The following is an 11,389-nucleotide window of genomic DNA, read 5'->3' on the forward strand; positions in this document are numbered from 1 at the left end:
GAACGAAATTAAACACCACATGCTACATACTGTAACAGCAACATTTATATGCATAATGAACTACAGACCCTTGTTATCAATAAAAAGGGCAATAACGTGAACAACAAGAAATATCTGAACACTGATAACCGTTTTATAAAGCATTCTACATCTTATTCAATAAAATTTAGCACTGTACGCATTTTCCAAGCTATAGAATTGTAGCGAGATAGACAATATATACGTAATAGTTTTATGACGCCCTGTAATTTAATGAAATTACTCGTTCAAAGCATGCGTAATCTTTCATTTATCAGACTTATTTACACAGTAATGATATAGATTTACTTTGTAAATAAAGATATATATTTACGAACCCGCACATTCGATGTAACACAAGTATAACATGTATTCTAAACTTATAAGTTACAAATGAGTTGCTAACTACACAACGTATGAAATAAAAAAGAATTACCGAAGTCATTGAACACTGCAATTAACTACCTATACTTTTAAATTGATTCACGACCGCCAAAAGTAATGGATCAGAGAAATTGAGCATGAAATATATGATTGGTGTAAACCGTAACTGATGTTTCGGATCAATCGTTCATTCTTCTGCTAAAGTGATACTGTACATTACAACTGATTACAACTCTCGGTAGTGAATCGTCTGTTAATACTTAATAGGTATGTACTTGATTTTTTTTCATAAAATGCAAGAAAACGGGTGCTATGTTCAATAGTGTGCCATGGTACCATCTGACGACAAAAATATAGTACTAATTGGTTAATAACTTGAGAGTTTTGTCGTAGATGGTGACACATCCATGTTACAAATGTTATTACGCTCATAAAATAGCATACTTATCATTACACATGAAAATATGAATTATAATCGTATTTTGCGCTTTTTGTTGTATATACATATGTAGGTCACGATACAAATTCATTATACGTATATATATTATTAATTTTTCCTAGTGATTCTCGAATTACCTGTATGGGGCAGAAATCAGTTTTAAGTTTTAACCCTTGGTGTACCAACTTGCATGGAAACATACACCTAGATTGAAGCACACGTCGTCACTATGTCCATATTTTGTTCGTGTTCGTTTTGAGATTAATAAACGGTGGTGTCAAGTATTCTCGAACATTTATTTTACGCAGTTTTACGTTTACATACTATCCAGAAGTTTCTAGTATCGGAATTTTCTCGTACAGGAATAAGTTCGTACAGTTTCACACGAGCAGAGTGTTTCCTATTACTCGATCTTCCTCTATTGATCGTGAGTTTTTTTCTTTAGAAACAGTGTCAGATCAACTGTTTTCCAAAATGTCCTTGTTCGGATCATTTTTAGGCGATGATGATCCTTTTTTCGGGTGAGTGAAAAAAATATCGTGTAACGTTTTTCTAATACGTATATAATGTACACCAAATGATTTGTTAACTATTACCTACTTATTTCTTTTAAAACGTTCCCATGAATTATATATTTATGCACAACGTTACGGAGATTGTGTACAACTACTAAGGGAAGGTAATGTTTCGAATAAAAGATCGCTATCGATCGTTTTTGTTGTCTATTACATAAATCGTTGCAACCCCTAACAAGTTATAATTGCAAGTTATTTCGATACATTTGTCAATAAATATGCTTATTTTATATATAATTCAAAATTGAGGTTTAAAAACATGTGTAAACTTCATACCAAATTTCAACTTTTCATAGTGATATACTTTTGTTTTATATCCTTGTTTACTTGACATATTTCATGAACATTCCTTTCTTTTTTTTTATACTTATTTCAATAACATGGCTGATTAAAACTATTTCACTTGTGTATATGGACAAATCATGGAGGTTCTATTGCAACTCAATAAGTTATAGTCAAATTCTTATTGATTTCTCATTGTAGGTCTCAAATGCGGTCTATGAGACAGATGAATGATATGATGAATTCATTGTTCAGTGACCCATTTGGCATAATGGGTCAGAATGCTATTACAAATGGAAGTCATAACGTTAGGAACCACCACAATGACCTTCAGATAATGCCTTTTGGATTTCCACCAATGCCAACATTTAATATGGGTGGAATTTTTACTGACTTTGTTAGTAAATTTACTACATACCTGTTACTAAAGATTCAGAAAATGGAAAGTAATCATATTATGTTTATTACATTTTAGGATAATATGGCACCTAATGCAGGTTGTCACTCCTTTACTTCAAGATCTGTGATGACAATGGCCAGTGGTCCTGATGGTCATCCACAGGTGTATCAGGAAACAATGTCAACTACCACAGCTCCTGGAGGTGTGAAGGAAACAAAGAAAACAGTTTCTGATTCTCGCACTGGAGTTAAAAAGTTGGCCATTGGCCATCATATTGGTGAGAGAGCACATATTATGGAACGTGAACACAATCTTCGTAGTGGTGAACAGGAAGAACGTCAAGAATTTATCAATCTTGATGAAGGTACTTAACTTTTGTCTACATTAATTCTAAAAGCTTTAGCTGTTTCACCAAATAAATCTCAATGTTTAAATGGTCTTTTTTAGAGGAAGCAGAAACTTTCAATAATGAATGGGAATCTCATACTCGTCATGGAGTTGGTGCCATTGGTAATTCTCATTATGGTGGCCATGGCCATAGAAACCGTTCGGACCATAGACAACTTGCTTTACCTGGACCATCCGGAAGGTTAGTCTATTAACTTTATAATATACGTAATAATAAAAAACCTTGGGGAAAATATTTACTAAAAGGTAGGACAATTTTTTAAGAAGTCTATAAATCAATTTACATTTACAAAATACTAAAGCACAATTCTTTTATACAATATTGATGCATGTAGCATGAAACTGGAAAGTAAAGTATAAATATGTATTTATTCCTAGGATTATACATATAAATATAATACTGTTCTATACTTCAGTAAAGTGATAGCATATTAAATGTAGACTTATAAAATATATTGTTGCATTTAATTTATAAAGCAATGTTACTGATAAATTCGACTTTACACAGTGATTATCATAAGAAATCCAGAAGGCGAACCAGTAAAAAAAAGTGAATGGAGAAACAGGATCACATCATGCTGTCGCTTCTATCTCACTTCATGCATTCCCTATTAAAATTCTGTATCACACATTAAAATAAAATCTCGCATGACTAAATATTTATTTTAGTGTCTCTTGGTTTAGTGTAGCATGTCAAATAGGTACATTTGCTTAACATTATTTTTATGACATTTACATTTTTTTTTTACTTTTGTATTCCTTGCCACATAACATTAAATTTTAATCAGTACACTACTATTCCCTGAAACTGTTGTTTATGTAATATTTATTCATTTGTATGTACATACATCATTATGGTAATAAGTTGTTAACCATTCCATGGTGAAATAGTACATCAAAAACTAAACAATAGTATACTGTGTTTAGTCATGTAATAACTTCCAAATTATAAGAATAAATAAAAGAGGTGTCATAATAAATCATACAATGTTGTACTTAGTTTTCTCTTTTCATTTTGTATAGTATGAATATGGACAATACAATCGGCGGAATTTTAAAGCATTTCTATGTAGTTTCAATTCTACACACTCTTTTTGTTGCAATTTCGTTTTTGTAGTATTGATTAGCTTGTTATATGCTTTCATAGTCGATACTCTAATTCTTCAAGATGGACACCTTCTCCAAGACGTGGTATTAAATCACCACCTACATCTAAAACTCACACCTCTCCTCATGCCTTAAGGTAAGTCTGACTCTTGGTGTCTTATTTAATAAGATCTTTAATCAATATTTCAGAGAATATTGATCCATGTGTTTATACAGTAAACATGACAACATTTTCAATAATAATTTAAGTATACTCATAGAACAGTCTTCCGTAAAAGAATATGCAATTGTAATGTAGTACATAGTATATGGTATTGGTATTGGCACATGGTAGCAAAAGATGTAAGTTTCATTTGCTGCATGTTTAATTAACAGACAGGTTTAGTAGTTTTGTCATGGCTAAATCTTTCTCTTCTTTGCTGGTGTTCTTCCAAGGAGTTCTGTTATTATAAAATGTTATATGTGATAATTTATCATTTATCTCACGTTCTTTGTAATATAGAGAAAGACATTGGTATGGGAATATACCATATTGTGTATTGCAGGTACAGCCGCAAATATTAATAAAGTAAAAGCGTAGTATACAGTGGTGACACTTGGGCAACGTAAGTATATACGTTGCGCCTCATCCTACATTATCTCTGTTCAACGTCTTAACTTACTGATACGTGTTTTTTTTTAAATTAATGAAATTTTCTAAGCAAAATAAAACCGTACTACCATTTGCAAAAAAATACTTCTGAAAATTTTGTACACATGAACTAATCGCATAACATCGAGGCAATATTTATTTTACACTTGTTGAACTATGGAGACAAGCAAAAACTTACTAATTCTGAATGCTTCCATGTCCACAGTTCTGATACATCAAGTCGTAGCAAACCTGCCACAGCTAAATCAACGACGGCAACATCAACATCAACTGCGAATGTAACACCAAATCGAAAACGCGAGCATACACCGGATGTCAAAGTCTGCAATAAACGTCACGCTGTATCAGATAGTAATATTTAGATCTTCTACTAAAATCATTTAAACTATATTCTGGCGATACTGCAAATCTTCGGTAAATTCATTGCTTAAAGAAATTTATTGGAAACATGTAAAAAAATATGCATCCTGATCAACTTGAAAAAAGAACATTTTATAAACAATTTCTCATATACTTTATTGTATTTAAATAAATTGTAACATATTTCTTTCCAGCTTCTATTCAACGGTGAAAATTTAATCGTTATTTGAAGTATAATGTATCTGCATTTACCGAGGTTTCACTGCAGGTATTTTCCATTTTACACATAGACTTACTATTTCTTAGCATCTATGTGGATAATGAAGTATAATTATATGTAGAGATCCTATGGGATAAAGTATAACATGTTGTATGAAAAGTATGAGAGTAAGAGTGGGTAAAAAGTATATTATGTTGCTTCGGATGCGTATATATATTTGGTCGGAGGACTGTTAATAATTGATCGTTGTTTCGCCTGCGGTTTAGTTTTAAGTAATGGCAGTAACTGACACGATAAAGTATTCTGTTTACAATGAAAAACAATTAACAAACCATTATCCGCTAGGTTTTGAAGTATTTTATTTTTATAGAAGACTTATTCTCTAAAATTATGTTCAAACAAAATTCATCTGTTAGGTGTATTGCTTTGGTACAAAAATATATTTAATCGCTAAAATGTGTTCTTCAGGAATATACTCGACAATGCCAAATATAAGAAGGAACATATTTTGGGGTAGTGTATTTATCAGTAAATAAACAACTATGTATAATAGTTTCTTTTGTCACTGTTTATTCAAGTAAAAACGACAGATTTAGTATAATTCAGAATCCCGGTTTAGCAATAAAAATAAGAAGAAAAACTTTAATACGAAGCACCCCTAATACAAAGAAATGTCAATGAAGTTCTACATAAGTGCAGTAATTGAATTTAGCTTATCGCCATTTTAGTGAATACATTTGAGTTCCCGTGTATTTCTAAAACTTCAATTAATCCTAATGATATATATAAAGAATAGTAAAAAAAAAAAAGAAAGGAGAATGTATAAGTGATACCAAGCATTATTAAATACCAAGAAGTAAGTCCCCAAAAATTGTAAAAAACATACCCTGTTAACATCTTCATTGATCAAATTCAATATTATTGCGCAAAATACAATATGTTTTTATTAAGATTTCTCTTAAAAATATTAAGCTCTCTATATTGTAACAAGAATAAAATTAACCTTTACAATACGTAGTAAAGCATTAATATGGTAGTAAACAAAAGAAAAATTAAAGTAAGAGGAAAGCCGGCAAAATAACGATATATTTTATCCCGTTCGCACCACTCAGGGTGGATTGACATCTGTTAATTGTCCTCTGCTAAAGTGTTGATTCTGGTGTTAATAGCCAGTAATTCAGCCACAAAGGCTGAATCACTCATGACCACAGCAAGAGCGGAAAGTTGATCTTCCAATGTTTCTTGCGGCAAACTTAACTGTCGAGCACACTCTCCAATGATTTCTTTTTCCTCTGCATCAGGATCAATCTGAGGTTAACATTTTACTCTTTAGACCTGAATAATTAGACGTACGTACACAATGTTTTACTACGTTTAAAGATATTTTACCTTCGGTGAACTACAGAATTTGCTGAACGCCATTTTGATCCTTTTTTTACCATTGCTGGTTTGATAAAAAATTGTAAAAGTCTGTGCATTGTTCATGTCTAGTGTAACAGGGAAATATATGCCGGCAGTGACGTGACCTTTCGTATCTCTTGCAAGGAGACTTCTGAAGTTATAAACCAAATTTCTACGTTCCGTAACATCGATAGCAGTTAAATATGGTCTCGCCACGTATATTAGAGCAACTTGTGTTCTTTCCAAGGCATTGGGTTGAGTTTTTCTCTCATGCCATTCGACATAATCAAGATCATTAGCACATAGAAAGTAGTTGTACTCTTTCTTACAATCTTGTTCATCTGACTGAACGAACCAGCCTGTATGTGGGTATAACTTATCTTCCATTACAGTAATAACTCGGGCTACATGATATCCAGGATCAAGAAGCATTACACCTCGTCGCCCGTTAATATCAATCTTCAGGCACACTAGTACATGTTCTTTTTCACCGCTGTCTGCAGCGGGTGGTCCACCAACATAACTAGCAATGTTGCCAATAGTCTAAGATACAAATTTTCTAAATAAATACTTGTCCTAACTAATGTAAAAAGAATTTCCTGAACAACCAGAACAACTTATAACGACCCCATAATGAATTTCATATGTTATACATATACCAGTAATATAGATATAGTCGTCGCAGAAATATAACGTGGTGCTAAAATCAGTCGAGCGGTAAGGTAAACATGTTATGAGCGTCGGAACGGCAATTTAATAAATAAAGAGAGAGATAAGGTAGTATTAATCGATGTCGCCACTCGGTCCGTTAATTTACGACCACGCTATAACTCTATGAGAACTGCATTAAAATTTGTATAAAATGTTGAACACACCTCCTCACAGGACACCAAATAGAGGCCGCTTGCTATACCGGGAAATCTTTCATTTAAACCTCTTAACCGATGTAGTAACTCAAATCCCAAGCCCACGCAAGTATGATGTTCTTGAGTTATGAGCGGTTGATATTTCCGATAAAATCTGTCCAACACGCTTTCACCACTTGCAACATAGTCTTTGTAAAACCTGTTAATTGCAAATGTTTATTACCGATCGAATTATTTAAAATAATTAGCAGATATTACCAGAGTTGTATCATACATTAATATACTCACTTAAGAAAGTTGCCGATGGTATCATAGCGATGCTCACGCAGTAAGTGTTGCGTTTCTAATTCAACGCTGCCTGCTAGTTCCTCGTACTGTTCGACCGTTGGCACGGTCAGGGCTGGTGACTCATAATGGGCCCAAACCGGCAGGGGTAGCGGCACACCCTTGATCCAGGGCCCACGGGCCTGCCCCCTTGGCTGGCACCATATTTCTGCCGTCTCGAGTCAACTTGGCCATTCGCTTCCCCAGCGGCCAACCGTTGGCACAAAGCCATGTTCATCCCTGCAGCTGCTTATTGGCTCCACAGGGCTCTCTCCGTGTTTTATACTCTTCTCTCGCTCTGTAAAGTAACCATTTTTTAAAATTACCTCAAATACTACTCGATTAAAACAGTTTCTTTCGAACTCTTCCAAAATGTTATCAATAAAGATCCTTATAGCTATGGATTAATCTTTCTCGAACAGACGCAATTTCGGCGCAGTATCCGATAACTACTATTTCATCTGTTAAATTGATTTACCGCAAGTCCACTGCTATTTAAGAACACGAATCAGTACGATCCCGTACGATAAAATTTGCGAAATAAGCATGGAGAGTCGGATCGGTGATGTCGTTGGTTTGCTGTCCAACATGGCGACACTATATATGCGTAGTGAATCAATACACGACTAAATAGATGAGCGTGCCACGTGTCTCTACTGCGACCTTCGTCGCACACTATTACTTCTTTCTTACTAATGCACTTCGCTTTGTGTAGTAATATCAACGAATAAAATTACTGATACTGCTGACACGTTCGAATATAATCAACCTTTGACGCATCCATTTTCCACCATTCAACATCACAAACCGTTAAAAAAATGCAACTTAATTGTATTTAAAAAAACAATTGTGTAAAAATTCATTGAGGAAGTAAAATGTATAGTATTCTTATTGAATTAATGTTATTGGTATTATTTGTGAAATAAATGAGAATTACAGACTAGAATTTCATACATAACATGAGATTCCTGAGAGACTCGAAACAATTGTTTACATTTGCTTCGCGCATTCTCAACTCTGTCTCTCCTGTGCCACGCATACCGTTGTCAAATTCTTCTATCGTTCGTTACGTCATCAAATATACTGATTCGAGATGCAAATATATGAGACTGCGAATAAGAATATTTCCTTCTTGAAGCAAGCACACAACAGTTATCCATAGCGAAAAAAGAAAAGAGGAAAGTAAAAAAGTCTGTGCAACTCACCCATACAACGAGCGCACCAAACAAACAAGAACTTTCTCTCCTCGGAAGCTTAGCGCAATTCACGTGTCCGAAGTCCAAGCAGAACTGGGTGGTGGAACGTGAGCGGAAAGGTTATATATGTTCAGAGTCTATCGCCCTTCCCCCTCCTTCTTCCCACCATAGTCTTTGATAGGTCACCACGTGATCGCTACCCTCATGCAACGTTTAGAAGACACAGTTCGCGCAACTCTTTCTTTCTTTGTAAACAAACCAGGAAACTGATTTCTTCTCCTTGTCTAATGTTTAAAGTGTATCGCGGCTGCTTTCTCGTCTTACATCCGGCGATTTTCTTACGGTTGTCGGTAGACAACGCTTATAATGTTTATATAAAATGAAAATCTTTTTGGAGTAACAACATTAAGTTTGATATACGATTAAGAAAAAATTTTGTAACGAAGAAAAACGTATACTTTTAAAGGGAATTGGAGTGCATAACGGATATAATTCCCTTTGACGCGATTGGTGGAACATAATCGCGCCTCTGGAAATTGAACTGTTGTTCCAGCTGTTCGGCTATCGAAGCCTTACGTCAGCATCGTCTGACTCCAAATACGTCACGATGAGTAATGTATACGTTCTCTGGAACACTAATATAATTATCCACAGATTCCAGGAAAAATAGGATATACCTGGAATCGGAGTTCTTTCTCACCTTTCGTGCAGTTTAACTCATTCCCCGCCTTGTAACTTTCTAACACGCTACTTCGATTGACCTTGAAAATATATAGAATTTTCATATTTTTTTCTTTATATCAAGATTCTTATCGGGATACAATCGCAATATCGAGTGGTAAACGTTGTTTTAGTGTATCAGTCGACGTCACGGACAGCACACAAGGCATTTAATTTGTACATACATACGTATACGTGCAAATTAGTATATATAATTGCGTTAAAAGGACTGGCTATCGACCACGTGATTGTAATGTGACCTAATATGTATGTATTCCGATTAGAACGAACTTACAGCGCAATAATATTATTTAGTTAGGAAAATTGGGAGTAAACCAATTTAACTAGCTCGGTTATTGGCACAATTTGTCTAACATGGGCTGAATACTTGAGACAATAATATAGTATACACTTAATTAACATAAAAACAGGCGCACAGCAGTATCTATGGTTGCATGTACCGGATACGTTTATATTTATGTATTTACATAAATTGTATATTTGCAGGTTCAGTTTTCAAATGTAGAATGTTATTAGTGCAAACTAGATACAAATATAAAGACGATTTATTCTGCGGAGATGCTATCAGACAAGTAACTTTCCGTATTAGACTTTCCACTCGAAGCAACTTTCATGCTATGGATGAGTCATACATTTCTTTGTATTTCCAGAAGCGAATAAGCTCGTAGAATAAGAGCATAGAATCTTCATAGATGTTTTGTTCTCGGGATTTAGTCTGTAAGTTACTACTAACCTCTAGATCGATGGAGTAAGCGTGAATCAGTGGGAAAGTGTCTATTGAAAACGTCTCTTTCTCGATTGCAAACACATTGTTGCGCAAGGTGCAAGAATTTATGATTCATGGAGGTAAGTGGTAACATATTTTACCAGTGGCTTGTTCTATATGTGCTAGTATTGTCAGAGGCTTATTTACACCTATATATATATATATAGTACATATACTTGTACGACATCACCGAATAAATACATATTGTTATTATTCCTAAAATACAATAAATTCACATAAATTTTTTAGTATATAGTTACATATCACATATTTACTCAAATGGATTAACTAACAATTTTTTTAACGATCCCGAGTCTCGATTTATTTGAGGCGCTGTAAGTTCATCACATATTGACCTAAAGCATGTTTTAAATAAAATGTAAAATATCATTCAAACTGCAATGCAAAGTTTTTACGTGCTTTACTCGTTTCAAATCTAGATATTGAAAAATATTTGATGTATGATTTGTATGAGTTTAAAGTCTACTAGAATATTAGTTTCCGATAAGTTTCATCATCGATGATTGTCGGCAATAACGACTTGCTTATTACGCATTATTAGTACAGACCAAAGATAAAGAATATTTTTTGCTCTTTCGTGTGAAATCGAAGTGGTTATATTATCTACTGTTTACATACGCTGTTTAGTTTTTACGTACACATATCATGTATAATAAAAGTCGAAAGTATACATACAATTATAATACAGAAATAAAGCAGTTGTCTTTTCTACATTATTAATAAGTATTTATATAATTTTGATATACATTTTTTTCTGAGCTTTTCTATTAATAGTTTTAAGACAGAATTTGTTGCATAAGCTGGAGGTCCTCGTAAATTAATTTATACAGACGTAGGTTTCCGTAAATATTCACAATCAACTTATTAGATGTCATTTTGATAATGAGCAGTCGTTAACGTATGAGTAATTTGGGTAAAACCCAACTATAATATAGATAGATGTTATTATAGACAGTTGCGGTTTTTAAATGGTACTAATCATTAGTAGAATTTTGTTTGAATTTTTGTCATGATCTCTTTTCTTATAAACGTCACATTCAAATATTTCTGTGTAACAAGTTTCATTCAGGGCACGTGATACGAATGGACCAATCAGATGAATCAGCTGAGAATTATCGATGTTGCATGCTTCTGGATAAGATTGAAAATTGTTCGTATACGTAACGCGTACTAAGTGTATCCCAGCTGTATTCCGAATATTTCGTTGATGTGAACATAAGACAATTTTT

At 33.7% G+C, this 11,389-nt stretch overlaps 2 protein-coding genes across 5 annotated transcripts; one reads left to right on the plus strand and one right to left on the minus strand.

Annotated features, from left to right (window-relative positions):
• Positions 1 to 1,123: 1,123 nt before the first annotated feature.
• On the plus strand, positions 1,124 to 4,679 carry LOC107192578 (myeloid leukemia factor). 4 transcript variants are annotated; one of them, XM_015581874.1, is made up of 7 exons: positions 1,126 to 1,362; positions 1,900 to 2,095; positions 2,174 to 2,462; positions 2,546 to 2,687; positions 3,654 to 3,749; positions 4,159 to 4,218; positions 4,471 to 4,552. In XM_015581874.1, the coding sequence occupies exons 1-6, from the start codon at positions 1,316 to 1,318 to the stop codon at positions 4,175 to 4,177; spliced, it is 789 nt and encodes a 262-aa protein (XP_015437360.1). In that variant the 5' UTR covers positions 1,126 to 1,315; the 3' UTR covers positions 4,178 to 4,218; positions 4,471 to 4,552. The 4 variants fall into 4 exon arrangements, with proteins under 4 accessions (XP_015437358.1, XP_015437357.1, XP_015437359.1 ...); XM_015581872.1 differs by lacking the exon at positions 4,159 to 4,218 and having other exon boundaries at positions 1,124 to 1,362; positions 3,675 to 3,749; positions 4,471 to 4,679; XM_015581871.1 differs by lacking the exon at positions 4,159 to 4,218 and having other exon boundaries at positions 1,124 to 1,362; positions 4,471 to 4,678.
• A 1,238-nt stretch (positions 4,680 to 5,917) lies between these two features.
• Positions 5,918 to 8,237, minus strand: LOC107192527. Its single transcript, XM_015581806.1, has 5 exons — positions 8,174 to 8,237; positions 7,401 to 7,605; positions 7,122 to 7,311; positions 6,235 to 6,789; positions 5,918 to 6,153 (listed from the first exon to the last, which is right to left on the minus strand). Exons 1-5 carry the CDS (start codon positions 8,235 to 8,237, stop codon positions 5,974 to 5,976), a joined length of 1,194 nt encoding a protein of 397 aa, XP_015437292.1. The 3' UTR covers positions 5,918 to 5,973.
• Between the last annotated feature and the right edge of the window lie 3,152 nt (positions 8,238 to 11,389).

This window comes from Dufourea novaeangliae, unplaced genomic scaffold (assembly GCF_001272555.1).
Source record: "Dufourea novaeangliae isolate 0120121106 unplaced genomic scaffold, ASM127255v1 scaffold355, whole genome shotgun sequence".
Classification (NCBI taxonomy): Eukaryota; Metazoa; Arthropoda; class Insecta; order Hymenoptera; family Halictidae; genus Dufourea; species Dufourea novaeangliae.